Source organism: Vespula pensylvanica, chromosome 10, assembly GCF_014466175.1.
Source record: "Vespula pensylvanica isolate Volc-1 chromosome 10, ASM1446617v1, whole genome shotgun sequence".
Classification (NCBI taxonomy): Eukaryota; Metazoa; Arthropoda; class Insecta; order Hymenoptera; family Vespidae; genus Vespula; species Vespula pensylvanica.
Genome location: NC_057694.1, coordinates 1,561,973 through 1,580,398, shown reverse-complemented (window position 1 = coordinate 1,580,398; position 18,426 = coordinate 1,561,973). Strand labels below are relative to the sequence as shown.

The following is an 18,426-nucleotide window of genomic DNA, read 5'->3' as shown; positions in this document are numbered from 1 at the left end:
TTTATTTATCAATAACAATTCCCGTCGTTATTTGCTCGATAGAAGAGTATCCCCTTTAAGAGTGAACTTCAAACAGTATATAAGCGAAACCTTTCCATCGTTGTCGTCATCATCATCGTCGTCGTCACACAAATTTATAGGCAACACATAAACGAGCATTCTTCGAAATACTGATCGACATTCCATCTTTTTGAAAGAGACAGAAATAAAGAGAAAGATGGACAAGCAATCGTTTGTTCTCGTTGTTACCCAGAGACGAGACTGGTAGACTAGACGTACATTATTTCAGTATTTCAATAAACTGTATTTTCTCTCTCTCTCTCTTTCTCTCTCTCTCTTCTTTTTCTTCCCGTTCATACCACCCACATCAACGAGATGAAGCAAATATAACTGTGTCCTAGTTTCACTCACGACCTAAATAATACAAATTTACGGTCAGTAAAAGGTTTTTGCGCGTCTCTACAAACGCAACCCATATATATATATATATATATTCTCTCTTTTCCTGTCTCTTCCTCTCCCTCTTTTTCTCTTACACATAGACACGCATAGATATACACATAGAGAAAAAATGTCTTTCGACAGATATACAACAAGAAGAGAAACACGAGTTGCATTTAACCAATCGAAGCTTTTGGTTTATTACCTTGAACTTACATAAGCTTCTTTAATGTTCTTCATAGGAAAAAATACAAATAAAAGAAATATAATTTTTATTATATATGTGTGTATGTATCTGTGTATTTGAATATTCGTGCTCACTTCGTTTCGTTTCGTTTCGTTTCGTTTCGTTTCGTTTCGTAGAATATCGAATTTGATGGGCTACCTATGGAATTGAATTTGACGGAAAAGTGAAAGAACGGTCGAATGAACGTTGATTGATACGAGTGGATGAGTAGATGGTATTTTATGAATGTTTTTAAACATACTCGTATATATTTATATGTATTAGACACGTTTGAGAAAAGAGAAAGAGAGAGATATGATCTCGTATGTACAAAAAAAAAAAAAAAGAGGATGAGCTCGTCAACGATGCAGTTTTTAGTCGAAGAATTTTCTTCTAATATTCAACAAAATTTAGTAGATGCTTATCTCGAATATTCATTGAAATATCAACGAGATTATTTTTGGTAGTCTTTTAGTTTTCTTTTCATTATTTATAGAAATGTATTGTTAAGTATATTGTTTGGGAATGGGTATAATATTCCAGTTAATTATGTACATTGAAAAATTTATTGTACAAATGTATTGTACAAATATATCGTGCAAATTTCACTCACAAGACAATTTTCTCTCGATTAAAAAAACATACACTTTCGAAAATGTATTATATATAATCGATGAATTATGATTTATGATATGTATCATTGATCACGATATTCTATATTTACATAATTGATAATAAAGTGGTAATAAATTAACAGTCCGATTGATAATGTTGCCTTGAAATGTTATTTGTCAGTAAGAAATTTTCTTTCTTTTTTTTTTTTTTTCCATAAATTACATAAATACTTTACAAAATATTATATATAAAAAAATAAATCGATCCTATAAACGATATTTGTCTAAATTTTAAATACGATGGAAAATCGATAGATAACAAGTTATCTTCGAGCAATAAATTTAAAAGGAAAAATCAAAATTAAAAGAAAAAAGAAAAAGAAAGAATAAAAAAGAATGGATTATATCACAAGGAATCGTTCGAGATAAATATTTTAACATAAAACTTTTCGAACCCGTGTCTCGTATATATTGGAACAAATGCGAATAAGTTAAACACACTTTTCCCATTTCTCGGGTTATTTGTAAAGACACAAGGTCCCATAAACTTCACGTAAAAGGAGGGAACGATCTTGGGGATAAATAAATTGCATCTTGGTTACTCGGTGACGCGTATACTAAGATGCTAGAAGTTTTCTCGATCGAGTATAATGTTCATGACGGTGTGATTCATGAGATCAGCTTTTCTTTCAGTAAAAAAAAAGATGTATCCATTTTCACGGAGAAATAAATAAAGAATGGCGTCGAGACGAAAAAAGGAAAAAAAGAAAAGAAAAGTATTATTTTCTAATCAACATTTTCACGAAAGAAATATATACGTTTTCGAAATGAAAAGATAAAATAAAGATAAAGGAAAGAAAGAGAAAAAAAGTTCGAACAAGTAACAAGTGGTAGCAAAAGAGAAATACAATATTTTCCATTAATAATCCCATTGATAAATTAAGTAAGTCCGTTAATAAATTCACGGACTAATAAATATATCCAAGATAAAATATAAATGTATTCGTCTGATAAAAGACTAAACGAAAAGAAATAGTTCCGACCGTGCAACTGGTCAACGATATTAACGAGATATCGATGTGCCCAATATCTTTCGTATTCACGAAATCGGAACTAATTAAAACAAGAAAAAAAGAAAAGAAATAAAAAATAAAAAATAAAAGAGGACATCGTTACGCCTACGAATAATATCCAAGAGTAATAATAAAATTAGATCGGAAATTGACAAGGGGGTGAAAAAAGGTGGGGTAGGGGGAGGAAGGAGGAAGAAGGAAGGAAGGAAGGAAGGAGTAGAAACGAGGCCGTGCAAACAGCGAGTATCGACCGGGTGTCGAGGAAAGAGAGGAGGGAAGGTCGAAGAAAGGGTGGTGAAGGAGAGAGACGAAGGAGAAGGTCGAATTAGCTTTTTTCTTTTTCTTTTTTTTTCGATAAGCTAAGAGGGGTAGTTAGTAAAATGGTGAAAGGTAGAGTGGATGATAATACGTTTTCTAGAGAAGCGTTGAAGGAACGGTTAGCCGAGGTAAACATGCGGTTACGTTCGATGTTTTCGCGTTAGTTGAAAGCCGCTTTGACCAACTAACGAGGCCATTTTTTTACACACCTAAACATTGTGTCGATGTAATAGTTAGAAGGGAAAAGGGATGAATCCATTGTATTTAACAACGAAACGATGTTTGTCATGCTTGTTCGTCGTGTATCGAATGTCGATGTGTTGAACACAGGAAACTGATAGGATTGTACGTACATCTGTCTGTCTATCTATCTATCTATCTATCTACCTATCTATCTATCTATCTATCTATCTATGTATCTATCGATTTATCGATCTATCTATCTATCTTTCTGTGTACATTGTGTATGAACGTTCATTACCTCAAAGAACATCGTTATGTTGCGTATACGCTTTATCAAACATTCCACGTTACCTGGTCCATATCTTTACTACGTCTGTCTTGTCTTATGTGATTGAGTTCCTTGTGTCGGTCAGATGCGTTGGACGTATCAAAGGTTAATTAAGGAAGTTAGTTCGTTTAAGGTTAAACGGGTATATGTATCGAAGTCGATCGAGGAAATTCGAGTAGATATATAGAAGTTGTAAATTTGAATAGTTGGAAACAAAGCATTTGTAAATTTGTATATTTTGTTAGATAAAAAATATGTATATATATATATATATATTTCTATCATAACAGAATATATGTATATAAATATTTAACAGAATTTCTTAAGATTAAACAGATATCATTTTTCTTCTTTCTTGTAAAAGGAAAGAGTCTTCGATCATGTTATATAAATATAAAGAGTATATATGTATTAGCAAAAAGGAACATGAAAAAAGCTATCAAAGTATGTCCGGCATTCCTCAGGATGATGCAACGGTATTGCATATATTGTATTTCAAAAACCCCGTTAAAAAATGCGAGTATATAAATGTTCGTTGGTCGGTATATACATATTCGAAGTATCAAGAGCAAACAAGTATTCCACAAGAGAATATCTTTCTGTTGGTTTGAGAAAGAAGACCAAAGAGTGGGTTGCAGCATGACGTCATCTTGTCATCTAGGTCAGGACAAGCTTTGACCTACTTTGCCTTGTATTACCGGTACAACACCCCCTTTAATAACACGCATACATCTACGCAAATTTTATCATTTTTCTTCTTCTCCTTAGGATTTTTCGTCTTCTTCTTCCTTTTTTCCTTCTTTCTTTCTTTCTTTTCTTTGTTTTTACACTTCTTGCGTTTAAAATTTCTTTCCCGTGTGTTTATTAAATTTCTTAAAAATCTTGAACGTTTTTCGAACGACAGTCCAATGACGTCACGACGTACAAAATTACTCTAGAATTTCAATAGACTTGTTCTAGGATTTATTTGTCGAAAGAAGAGCTTCGACTTAATGACAAAGAAATCTTTTAGCTAGAAAATTTAAGATAAAATTGGATCCTCCAATGCTAACAATACAATAAATCTTTCTATTTTTCCTTTAGTTTCTCTCGCGTAATCTCTGAAAATGGTCGTTTATTAATCGAGACTAATTCAACTTATCCTTACACGCTTTTCCATATTCACAGGATTCCTTTTGTCTGAATAGGATGAACAATATATATATATATATATATATATATATATATATATATATATATAGAGAGAGAGAGAGAGAGAGAGAGAGAGAGAGATAGAGAATTTTAGAATTGGTAAAATATATGTTATAAACTGTCACAAAATATATAGGAAAGTAAGGATAATCTGAATAGATGTATGAAAGTCGGAGTGAAGATTGAACCACGTAAGTACTTGCTACCAATCCAAATCCCATAAGTATAACAAGGGAAACGACGAAACTATGAAAGTAATATGAAATTCTTTCTTCTTCAATATCAAGAAACAAGTAAAATGGATAAGTTTCAAGGATAGGAGAAAACGTCTGACAAAGTAGATTCTCTTGTTCTCTATCCTTATTTAGATAAGAAAAGTTTCGTTCTTTCTAGTTATAACGTTGAAATTTTCAACGAATTAATACGATCTAATCGCAAATTCGAGATAATTAGCTTTTGTAAATTTTCAATTTTCAAGCTGTTCGTATAACTGACTGAAAATAAAGAGGAGAGACAGATAAATAGAAACAGAAAGGTGTTAATGAATATACAATGCAAAACAAATTAATAACAATTATCTCGTCGATTCATCAATTTCATATTAATATCACTTACTAGTAATATCATTTGTAATAATTCTTTGATTTTTATAATGGATAACGTCAAAATCCTTTTCATTGTTTAAATAATTATCGAGATATTACATTTCGATCTTATGAGCGTGAAAATGAATGTTAACACTCGTTATTATATTATAATAATAAAAAAAAAAAAAAAGAAAAGAAAAGAAACAAGGAAAGAGAAAAATAGAGAAAACTATAATGACTGTCTCTCTCTCTCTCTCTCTTTTTCTCTTTTACATACACGATGAGAGGATATTTTTTTGCAATATTCACGTCATTATATATCGCTAAAAGTAACAAATGGTTCTTTTTTTATTCCCCTCATAAACTATAACTACCGTTTCTTACATTTTTTTCTGATCTAGGTTGTCCTCATTTTTTAGCTACACAGACACACACACACACACATATTAGCTCGAAGGCAAGTATGATTCATTGGTAGGACGTTGCCTTCTACGCTATTAGATTTAACACAGTCGTTGAACTTTTCGAGATAAAGAATATCCAACCGTGAACGTGATTTCGATTGAAATCGATTCATGAATTCCACAATTTGATCCTGCCTTTGTGTGCTGTTACCGATCTTTGAGCTTCAGTTTCTTTTCAATAGATCAAGACGTCGAACTTAACCGACGTCGCGACGCTTAATGAGACGTCGTCTGTCGTTCGTTTTCTTCGATGGTATATCTTTCGTTTATTGCTATTCACATTATTCACGGAAAGAGAAGGAGAATAAAGAAAAAAAGAAAACGAAATAATAATTAAAGTAATCTCTCTTAACTTTCATCTATTTGCATTTAAATAGAAATTATTTTATTTTAATTAGTTATATATATATATATATATATATATATATATATATATATGAAATGGTTGACGAAACGATAAAAATTTGTTCTTTTTCATTTATTTTATCTCCGAATTTAATTTTTTCATTTATTTCGACGCATATATATTCAACGAATGAAAGAGAAAAAAGAGAGAAAATAGGACCGTAAAGGAAAGAAGAATCTTTTTTAGAATCTCTTCTCTTAATTGTTATCGTTTATTTATCATGACAAAAGCTATTTTTATTTTAATTAGATACTCGTATACACGATTGTACGAAAATTCTATTAAATTTTTCATTTTCGTTTTCTTTCTTCGTGAATTTCCTTTTCGTCTATTTCCTTTCTTCTATTTTTTCATTTCTCTTTTTTTCTTCTTTCTTTCCTTTTTCTCTCATTTATTGAACTGTCATGTTTTGTTCGTTTCAAAGACGTAGATCTTGAAAGCCGTCGTATATTTTTTTCCTTCGGGTCTTAAAAAAGAAACGGAGAAAGAGAAATATTATTAACGAAACGACAGTAAGAAAGAAGAAATTGTAAAGTAGAAAAAAATAAAATAAGTAGGTAGAGGAGCTACGTGTCTAGACGCGAAACTTTCACAATAAACCATCTCTCTACGACGTGGAAGGCTTTTCTCGTTAAGCTCGTCGTACGTAAGTCTTATATTTATTATGAAAACTATACTCTAACAGGCCGAGAACGCATTAACGAAGACGCAACGGCGTGTAATAAGGGAAATTCATATTCTCTTATGTGTGTGTGGTTTCAAGTAAAAAGAGAAAGACGGAGGGAGGGGGAGGGAGAAATAATAATCACCTCTTACGATGCTTAGTAATTTTGTTGATTTTTTATGAGGAAAAATTAGATTACACGATATCGTTTGGTTAAATTAAGAAATATATGAAAATATGTTGGATATTATAGTAGATTTACTATAATAACTTGTATGTATGTATGTATGTATGTATGTATGTATGTATAATAAGAGAGCAAAGTATCAAATCTAGATATATTAGATTATTTTAATAGTAATTATGTTTAACTAGTAACAAGATAGTTTTATATATATATATATAGAAAATATAATAATTATTATTATAAATACTAATATAATAAATACAAACATATACTCTATTATACATATACATATATATATATGTATATATAGCAAATAATATATCTAAATTTTTTATCCTATTATTATTAATATATTTTATATATATATATATATAATATTAATTATCTTTTTACCAATTAAAATCTGTAATTTCTATTGAAATAATTACTATCAATTTCTATTAAACACATTTTTTCTTGACATATATATACATATATATTATAAATGAACATATCAAGATCTAATTAAGATACTAACGAGCATAACATAAAGAACAAGGCTAATTCATGTTAATTTTTTTCCTTATGTATGTCTTTATACACACACACACACACCTATTTAATAAAGTCAGTGACGATATAGGGTAGCATGGGTTTCGTGCAACACGAAAAGTATTCTAGAACAACGGATTTCGTGACTCTCGTGGTTTTTGATGCAATAAGAGATATCAGCTACTAAGGTGTTTCCCATATCAATATTATATGCTAGATGAGAAACATCATGCGCTACGGGTTATTCACGAATAACAAAACAAAGGGACAACTTTGTTTCCGTTCGTGTTACCGACGTTACACAAAATTAAGGAAGTTAGAAGGTTCGTTCGGGTATAGAAAAGGTTGCATTTGAAAAGCCACCGATATAACAACGTTGTAGTTACAACATATGGAAGAAAGTTAACTCTGCACGTAATGACGACGACGACGACGACGACGACGACACACCCGACACACGAGCAAAGTTTTATCGTATCGATGTCGCTAATCGAGTTTCCCTAGTCGACTAATGGCTCGACGACGATGTAGCTAATTGTTCACCCAGAGAATTTCCGACACACATTTCCAGGATCAAACGATTTTACAAAAAGTATTACAGCACGATCTTGTTAAATGAACAAAATGACGGAATCATGCGATCTTTCTTATTTTTTTATTAATATATAGGCAAAGAAAAGTAGTTCTCGTTGAATTTATTTCGATAGCAAACCGAAACCCGATACTTTGAACTTTATCAGATAACAAATATTCGTTTTATGATATTTAATCTCTCAACTTGATACAAGTATTATTATACTTATTTATATACTTACGTATTTCATTTCTCCTTTATCTTCATTGACTTTTAATAAATTATACGACGTCGGTTTATTTTAAGAAACTTTGTTAAACTTTTGAAAGAATTAATCGAACTTGATAACGCGTTAATAATCGTATTATAATAAATTTTATTAGAACAAATTGTTAGCAGCGAAATCGTTGGATTATAGATTTCATTAACTACGATTCAACGTCTGTTATATTGAAATAATCGATGAAAATTACTGGAATTTACAGGATTTGATGATTATAGAATATCTATTACAGTTTGTTCAGATTATAGATGCAAACCTAATCTCCTTATACGCTTTGTAGGCGATAGATATTATTGTTGTCTGACATGTGACGCTCTTCATCTACTATATACATATATATATATATCTGAATGGAAATAGTAACTTGCTATTGTCTATATTCCAACACAGAGAGAATACACTTATCTATTACTATACTATCCATCCAAAATGATTTCATATGAATAACACATCCTACGTGACTATCGATTAAATTGTTTTCTCTTATCTTCTTTCTGTTTATGTCGTATACGAAATATCTATTCTTTCGATCATACTCAAAATCTAGATATAAATGCATCCGATATATGCGTTCGAATAAATTCATATCTGAAATGATATCGATTTAAATCTCCGACGATTTTAATATCCACTTATTTTTCAATATTTTTATTTATTTATTTATTTATCTATCTATCTATCTATCTATTTTCTTTTTTTCTTTCATTTCTTTTTTAAAAATAAATAACAATTTCGTTCGAGTATTACCAATAGAAATATTCGAATTCACTCGTTTAAGTAACTAACACAAGAGAGAGAAAGAGACACACATACACACACAGAGAGAAAGAGATCGCATTTCGTCGATCTAAGGAAATTATTCGTAACAACTACGTTGGGAGTTACTTCGACGAGATGTACGTGAAATAATGGGAAGAAATTGTAGCGGGAAGAAATTGTAGCGGGAAGATAGAAGCCAGAATGGGGAAGATCGGATTGTTAGAAAGAGACAGATAGAAAAAGGGATGGATGTATCCGACAGAGAGAAAGAGAGAAAGAGTGAAAGAGACAGACAGACAGACAACGACGCCACCGACGACGATGCTTCTGAATAGAGGCAAAAGAGGAAGTGGAGTCTAGGAATGAGAAATTCTAGAAGATAGGAGAAGTAGAAACGAGAAAAGATAAGGAAGAGTACTTTGGTGGTTGACTCGAAGAAGAAGAAGAAGAAGAAGAAGAAGAAGAAGAAGAAGGAAAAGGAAAAGGAAATCGTAAATGGAGCTTCTTCTAGCATTGACGGATATTGCGTCAAGGACGAAGCTTCAGCATCTCTTTGGCACTCTCTTCACGGATCAATAGGCCTCCACTATTCGGAGACGATCCTTGGAAAACTCTTCCTCTCTCATTCTTCTTCTTTCTTAATTTTTTTCTCTCTCTTTCATTACTCAATCCTTCATCTTTATCTTTATCTTTATTTTTCTCTATCTTTTCCTCTCTTTTTTTATACGAGCAACGATATTTCGAGTCGGCTATTATTTTATTCCATTTTCCAAAACGTCGATCACGGAAAAACGAAAATGGTCGTCTCTTGGACTCACGTATCTTCGAACAATAAGGAATTTTCCTTGAAAGCTTTTTTTCAGGTCCCCCATAGCCCATGGAAAATTCATCGTGCTTAAAAGACATATCATTTTTTTCAAGGTCGACTATATGTACTTCATCGTCTGTCTTTCATCGATATTATCGATACGTTTGAAGTATTCTCTATCATGTTGTTGTGTCTATAGATGCTATTAATAAAAAAAAAGAAATAAATTAACGTAAAAATTGCATACATACAATACGTACATATATGAAATTGTGGAAACGCTCGTAAATAATATATCGTACGAATTATTCTAAAAATAAAAAAAAAAAAAAAAAAAAGAAGAAGATTATGTAGAATGTAACGATTGCTATAAATTCTTCTTGATTAACAATATATTAGATCGTTCAGAATAATATCGATTTTATCGACTTTCTTTATTGATTATTATCATTGACGAGATCTTTTAATATAAATGTCAATTATTTCCTCGATACTTTTAGACGACTATTTCTCTCTCTCTCTCTCTCTCTCTCTCTCTCTCTCTCTCTCTCTCTCTCTCTCTCTCTCTCTCTCTCTCTCTCTTTCTTTTTCTTTTTTACGAATGATTTCATCATCTTCGAACGAGAGAACATATATATGTACTATATTGATTGAATAAGAAATCGATAATGACGCGACGTTCTCAATTAAAGGACGTCGTTTAATAACGGAATAAGGTGGCAATTGTTGTACTCGTTCGAAGAAGAATCGTATTCCAGATAAAATCGATTTCTATCGATATAATAGACCGCTGATTAAATCGAGAATTCGAATTATTTTCAACGACTCCGCGTATAACGTGAAACGTGTTATAGACGTAATATAATCGAACATTTCTTTTTCTTTATCATTTTATCAAGAATAATCGTTTTATCAAGTTGAGAAGGTTTGAAACGACCAATCAGAAATTTCGTTACGCGAAAGAAAAGAAAAGGAGGAACAAAAAAGAAAGAAAAAAGAAACAAAAAAAAAAAAAGAAAGGAAAAGAAAATCGAGGGAATAATAATTTCTTCGTTATATAACACTCACAAACTACTGCTACGATTAATAATTTTAATCGTTCTGAACAAACCAAAACGACGCTGGTTTAATTTTCTCTGTTGGTTTGCAGAACACCGCAGAAAAAAGAGAAAAAAGAAAAGAAAAGACATTTAGAGTGCAACGAAAGGATTAAAATTCTAAATGTGCTTGCGGACAACAATAATATGACCAACGACAAAGTACTTGGTCGAATGAGTTTTTTTTTTCTTTTTTTCTATTCTATTTCTCTCTCTCTCTCTCTCTCTCTCTCTCTCTCTCTCTCTCTCTTTCGTTATTTTTTTACTTTCATGTTTTCTAATTTTATTCTTCTTCCACGGAAACAATTCTTGTTAAAAGAAACAGAGAGTGATAAAGATAGATAGATAGATAAATAGAGAGAGACAGAGAGAGAGAGAGAGAGAGAGAGAGAGAGAGAGAGAGAGAGAGAGAAAAGATAGTTTATAAGACAACATCTATTTTGAAAAGGTTGTATCACGTAAGGTTGAACAGCATCAGAATGTCCGCATTAAAGGTTGGCTACCTCTTAGTCCTGTTAGGTTCTCCCTTTTTTTCTTTAGTACTCTTTCCTTCTTCTTTCTTTCCGTTCTCCTTAAAAGCTTATTCTCGCGACACTAGTAACTCCCATTGGCAGAAAGACTTGACTGCTGACATTGATCGTATATTTCAAGCACGTTCGTCGCGTCAAGCGTGACCGCAATATTTGAACATTTTTACACAGTTCTCTCGATCCTTTTTCTTTTCACAGACGAACGCGTTTGTGATCAAAATTATTTCTCTTTCGTCTTTGATTCCTTTTTCTTTTTCTCTATCTCTCTCTTTTTTTCTTTCTGTATATAGAGTAGAAAATGTAATGATAGAAAGTAATATATACACATAGAGAAAAAAGAAGGAGAGTGGGTGTTCAGTTTCGTATGGGAAGTAAAGCAGAGTTGGATATTACACAATTTAATCCCCACACTAAATATAACCATATTAAAATAAGAAAAAAGTATGTGAATATAAATATAAATATATGACCTACGTAATCTTGTTTTCGTGCAGGTCTCATTTGCTGACGACTATCTTACTCGTGGTGGGCGTGAGAGCGAAAAAGAGAGAGAGGGAGAAAGAAATGATAGTATATTAATAGTATAATAATAGCATACTATTATTATAAATTTCAATTTATAATGCATGAAATTATACTATTATAATAATATAGGATTATACTTATGTTCTATTATTATATAGTAAAAATGATTAATATTATGCCGTTATTATAGTATACTAATAATGATAGAGAGAGAGAGAGAGAGAGAGAGAGAGAGAGAGAGAAAAGAAGACAGAGATAAAGAGATAGAGAAAACAATAATGTAGTATTTATATATAAAATAATAGTACATTGTTGTTTTGATATAGAAGTATATTGTTATATGGTACTCTATAGAGAACAAGTATATCTATTAAATATTCTATTTCTGTGTTATTCTATTCTGTGTTAACGGAAAAGTCAATGAGATTTCACCCGATCATCAAAAGGAGGAATTGGTATAGGAGTAGACTCTATATAAATGTTATTCACGATAAAGTACCTGTAAGAAATAGAATTCACGAAATAGCATTGATCTAAATTTTCGTTAATCACGCGAAACTTCAATTACGAAGTTGAATTACCAGTAAACGATTAATCTGGAATTTGCTTTGGCGAAACGATGCTTTTAAGATGCCAATTTATCGAATGTCCTTTTAAACCACTCTCTTGATCATCTTATTTCTGCACTTTGAATTCCATATGAATCTATTTTATTTCATTTCATTGTAAAATTATTCCGTTTGATTAAACTATTCGAATGTTCCTTAGATTATTTTATCTTTGTTCTATTTTTCTTATCGCATGATTAATTTCTCTCTCTCTCTCTCTCTCTCTCTCTCTCTCTCTCTCTCTCTCTCTCTCTCTCTCTCTCTCTCTCTCTCTCTCTCTCTCTCTCTCTCTCTATCTATCTATCTATCTATCTATCTATCTATCTATCTATCTTTTTGTATTTCTATTCAATAAGTTTTATACTTAAACGTGTTAGATAAGAACATTATTTAATTATAACAATAATTAATTCTTTATATCCATGAAATATTTTGAAGACATTTTTTTTAATTAATCAATTTTTATTTCAGATGATACATTGATTATATCAGTGAAATATTCAGTCTATAAATTTATATATATATATATATATATATATATATATATATATAAAATTTTCTCCCTTAATTGAATCACATTCCACTGCTCGTTCCTTATTTCATTCTCTTTTTTTCTTTCTATTTCCTTCTCATTGCGTATCGGCGACGTACCACTGAAACTTAATTAATTGAATTGCAGAGATTGATTGCCGAACTCAATAAAGAGCAAGAGGCTTTCATCGCAAGTAAGCAAGATGGAAAGGGCGAAGCAGTTGCCCCATGGGTTGGAGCACCGAACGAGGATGTGTTGCGCGAGGAATGTCTGTCTCTATCTACGGTTAGTACTTTCAATCGTATTATCTTCTATTCGTCTCTCATATTTTTTCAGTATGCATATGTATTTTACAAATAGAAAATTAAAAAAGAAAAAAAACAAAAAAAAAAGAAAATGAATGAAAGAGTCGTTGAACTATTATCGACTTATTATCATTATTGATCTTTATTTTCTCTTTCTTTTATTTTTTAATCGCTATAAGATTAACGAAAATCGTAAAATTTATTTTATAATATCGTTTCATTTAAAACGATCGATATTTATCGTAATTACTTGTTTGAAAGTATTGATGAAATAGCGTCTAAATGTAGGCAACATTTTATACAGGTCGATAATGTCACTTTCGAATTTTATCTACCGATAAAAAGACTTTTTTATATACCCTTACGTAAGCTTTTCTTTATTACACATATGTATGAATAAGATGCCTTTCATAAGGGGCTAAAAGTTACTTGAGATGTTACTTATGGAAGTGATAATATTAACGATGTATAAAGTGTAGCCTACATTCAGGCGTTTATGTTTACTCAAAATACATATATATGAAGTGTGTGCGTATATATATATATATATATATATATATATACGCACGTACAAATGTATAAATAATTACTGAAATTCGTCCAATAAACTTCCCTTGATAATAACTCGAAGTAGAAAGGTCTTATTTAAACTTTAGCAACCCCTTTATACGAGCCACGTTTAATAACGAATGACACAGCAAGATATTTTAGAGCGTGCGTGCATGTTAACATTGTTTAACTTGTTAACGAAGGAACTGGAAGGTATTGTAAATTTTAGGAACGCCGTAACTTCACGAGAGCACCACCACCCGACGTTGAATTCGCTTGGGATTTCGAGGCCATTCAGCCTGTAGCACGAGCCACGCTTGCCCTGGATCCTAATCTCGAGAAGATGAGATACGAATTGGTTCCGAAAGTGTAAGTATCCTCTGTTTCATTGTCAGTTGTTTCTTTTTTCTTTCTCGAAAAAAAAAAAGTTTTCCTTCACATTCGACTTTTGTCTAACTTATTCCGAATATCATAATTAAAAATATTAATTAGTCGATTCGATAAACCGTAATAAAATAATATATATATATATATATACACATACATACATACACTTATACATATACATATACATACGTGGATAAAAGCGAATCTAGAAAATCCATCGGAGCGTCAACTATAGATTTGATTTTATCTCTGATGCTAATTAATTCATGCAAACGACGAAGTTATACGAATTATTAATTGGCAAATCCGCGAAAGTCAAAAGTTTGAAATAAAAGTGCCTATCGATGAATAGAATTGTATTAACATATTGCTAATCTGTCTGATCGGCAGCGTATCGGAGGACGAATTTTGGCGCAATTATTTCTACCGAGTGTCGTTATTGCGACAGAGCCACGAGCTTAATGCGATGGCCAACCAACAGCAAAGCGAAAACCCCAATCAAAATCTCAGCACCACTGATAGCATGGATCATACTCAAGGTATTTTTATATTTCACGTTATATCTCTCTTTCATCGATTTATTTGTTTTTGTATTTATTTCTCTTTCTTTTTTTTTTCTCCTATATACGTATTACTCGAAGCACTGGTGTCACGTAATTTTATTCGAACGCGTACACATATATTTTATTCCTCATGGCATGTAAATTTTTTTCTTTTTTATATAACAGACTTAAATCCTTTGAAAATTTCTTGTGCTTCGAGTACGAAAAGAGTACGACGATCTGAATATATATATATATATATATATATATATGCATACATGATATTCCGATCATCGTTGTTTACTCACTCACTGTCGATTTTTGCATGCGATTCAAAATGATGTTTGTCGCGCACGCTTTCTGTAAAAGCGTTAAGCTTTAGAGTGTCACATTTAGATTAGATCGATTAAACGAAGTTTTTGATTTGGCTTCGTAGTAAAGATGGCATGAAATGATTTCGTTGTTAAAAGCACAAGACTCTCGTATTGTACAATTTTTATTATTATTTATTTAATTAGTTTTTCATTTTTTCTAATTATATTATATTAGCATCGTCGTTGAAATTATTCGATTTATATGGAAAATACTATGATTGAAAAAAAAAAAAGATTTTCAACGAACTTTTCTTTAATATTCGAGAATGAGTTACTTTTCTCTCTCTCTCTCTCTTTTTTTTTTTTCTTCTATTTCATTTCCTATTATCAATCATTATTATACAAAAGTGAAACAAGAAAAGGTTTTGGTAAAGTATCATTTTTTATTCTTTTTTTTTTTTTTTCCTACCACGAAATAATTTTCACAAACGTTCGAAAAACAGCTTCGTATGTTTATCATTTCTTTTGCACGTTCAGCTTTAGAACGTAACAGCCCAGTTAGTATCATAGTGACTTAAATTATTTAATAGTTTGTAGTTTGCTAGTGCTAGATACGACCCTTCTAGTTTAGCCGTGAGTGTTGTATTGCGAACAGTTCAAGTGACCACTGGCCAAGAAACGAGCAGCACTGTGACGACGGGCAATAACAACACGTTGGCCGATTCACCAGGTCACGAATTCGTTTCCGATAGTATGAGGGTCTCGGACACGGACCTTGAGGAGGTTCGAGAAGGCATGAAAAAGCTGGGAATGCAACCATCGAAAGGTCAGTGATCGTTGGTCGTCGCTAACAATTTTATCAAATTGACGATTTATTCGTAACGTGAAGTTTAAATACGTTTCTCTAACGTCTGAATTATTTTCTGTGATAATAACGATATTCGACAAAAATTGGAGCATTAAAACGATCTTTTGATGAATGAAAGAAAACAAACAAACAAAAAATAACAATAATAATAATAATAAAAAGGAATAGGATTAGATTCGTTACGACCACCAACGAAATTTCGAGTAACAGACATACGACCAGATCGATTCTTTCCTTAGAAAGATGTTCTCTTTAGCGTTCGATCGATTTTTTATTGTAAAGAAAATATTTCAATATATTCTGAAAGATTCATTGTTTGATTTGAGGAAAGAATTGATCGATAAAGATCGAATCGGTCCGATTCCTCGACACGGTCCAAGAATACTTTCCTCGTGAGTATATGAAAGAAGCAATACTATCGTGAGAAGCTTCGAACTTGACCTATATATATATATATATATAATATGTATATATATATATATACACACAAACACATATATATATATGCATATACACACATATATATATATATGTCGTTTGTTTTTTCTATGATTCTCTCACGTTTAATGTCGTAACGTAGTTTTTGTTTGTAATGAACCCCGTTACGAAGAGCCCTCTTGACCACTCAACGGCAGCTCTCAGCAATGGCAGCTTTCCGACCTTTTTTCAAATTTTTTTTTCTCTCTGTCTCTCTCTTTTTCTTTCTTTCTTTCTTTCTTTCTTTCTTTCTTTCTTTCTTCTTCCTCTTCTTCTTCTTCTTCTTTTTTTTCTTCTTCTTCTTCTTCTTCTTCTACTTCTTCCTTTTATTTTTGTTTTTCTTTTTCTTCTTCTTCCTCCTATCTGTGCTTTTTAATTCCTCTCTCGTTATATTAGGAGTTTAAAGTTTGCTCGTTTGCAAATATCTAAGCGTGTATATCTATTACAGAACTCTCTTCTCGTTTATGTTGAGCCTTGCGTATATCTCGAGAAATCTGATGACGCCTGTCAACTAAACGACCGCTTTCCATTTCTATTTTGTCAACAGCCTAAAAAGAAGAGGAGAACTCCCATATTGCCATTATCCAAAAAGCACACCCCCCCTATTCTTCAGAGAATACGACAAGCCTAAACCCTTTTCTTTTATTATCATTTCTCTTTTCCGTTTTCCTTTTCTTTCGTAAAAACGACGATTTCGGTTTTAATTTTTCTTTTTTGTTTTTTTTACCTTGATTTTAAATTTCCGTGATATCACTCAAACGGAACGTCTTTCTTTTTATTTTTACATTCATTACCATCGCGCATTACATTCATTTCTGGACTATTCATTAAACGAGTTGTTATTATTATTATTATTATTATTATTATTATATTATATATATATTATTAGAATTACTTATTTATTATTAATCTTTTTATTATTATTATTTTTTTATTATTTTTCTTTTTATTAATATTAAATTATGCACCGACGATCCTTTTTTCCCAAACGACTCCGTTCGGTTCATCCTCTCATTGCCGACAGTCATCGCGATTTCATGTCGGTCATCTAATATCACTTCTAAACTAATTGAAAGTTTAGGAATATTATTATGATTATTGTTACACCGTCATCGCTGATAATTGTCATATTATTGTCATAAATAACCTAGTCAGTAATAAGAATTAATAATGTTCGAGGTAATGTAAGAAAAAGAAAGAAACAAACAAACAAACAAAAGAAATAAAAAAAGCTAACAAACTATGTATTAAAGAGCAAGAGAGTGTGGTATTTAGGAGGTAATAGAAAGTGTTGTAATCAATATGAGAGGAATGGTGTGAGAGAAAGGGAGAGAAAGACCTTAGAGACATTCCCATATGGTCGAAGAGAGAAAGAGAGAGCGAGAGAGAGTGAAAGAGAGAGAGAGAGAAACAGAGTGAGAGAGTGGGAGAGAACGTAATATACTATAATCGAATAATTAAATAAATGGAAAAAAATAAAGCAAGCAAACAAACAAAAAACAAGAAAGCCGCCAAGATATTCGACTAAATGTCTTGTATGTCTGTCCGTTTGTCTGTCGTCTGTCTGTCAAAAAAAATCTAATTAATCTTGTCTCTTCTCGATTCTCTCCGTGTTGTAAAACGTCATTTAAAAAGAAGAAAAAAGAAAAAAAAGAAAAAAAAAGGGGGAAAAAAAGAAAAAAAAAACAAAAAAAGGAAAGAAAGAAAAAGAAAAAAAATAATAAGTACTAACGAATAATTAAGGTATAAATTAAAGTGAAATAATAATAATAATAATAATAATTATAATTATAATTATAATAATAATTACAAAAAAAGAAATAACAGAAATCATATAATAAAAAAATCGTACTAATTCGAAAAGACAGAGAGAGAGAGAGAGAGAGAGAGAGAGAGAGAGAGAGAGAGAGAGAGAGAGAGAGAGAGAGAGAGAGAGAGAGAGAGAAATAGAAAGAGAAAAAGCTGAAAGGATACGCGTGAATCGTCTTTAAGGGTCGAATTAATTAACAAGAAGAACAAATGTAAGAAAAAGAAATAAGAAAGAGAAAAAGAAAG

The 18,426-nt window shown here is 31.3% G+C and overlaps 1 protein-coding gene across 4 annotated transcripts in view; it reads left to right on the top strand.

The window, feature by feature from the left end:
- Positions 1 to 18,426, top strand: part of LOC122632671 (synapse-associated protein 1) — a 50,615-nt gene that overhangs the window by 29,768 nt on the left and 2,421 nt on the right. Inside the window, exons 5-9 of one of the 4 annotated variants that reach the window (XM_043819772.1) lie at positions 13,077 to 13,214; positions 14,013 to 14,152; positions 14,561 to 14,709; positions 15,682 to 15,852; positions 16,820 to 18,074. In XM_043819772.1, the coding sequence (XP_043675707.1) occupies positions 13,077 to 13,214; positions 14,013 to 14,152; positions 14,561 to 14,709; positions 15,682 to 15,852; positions 16,820 to 16,842 (621 nt within the window). In that variant the 3' untranslated portion in view covers positions 16,843 to 18,074. Of the gene's footprint in view, positions 1 to 13,076; positions 13,215 to 14,012; positions 14,153 to 14,560; positions 14,710 to 15,681; positions 15,853 to 16,819; positions 18,075 to 18,426 lie in introns of those variants that run through there. The other 3 variants (XM_043819773.1, XM_043819771.1, XM_043819774.1) reach the window with 3 other exon arrangements.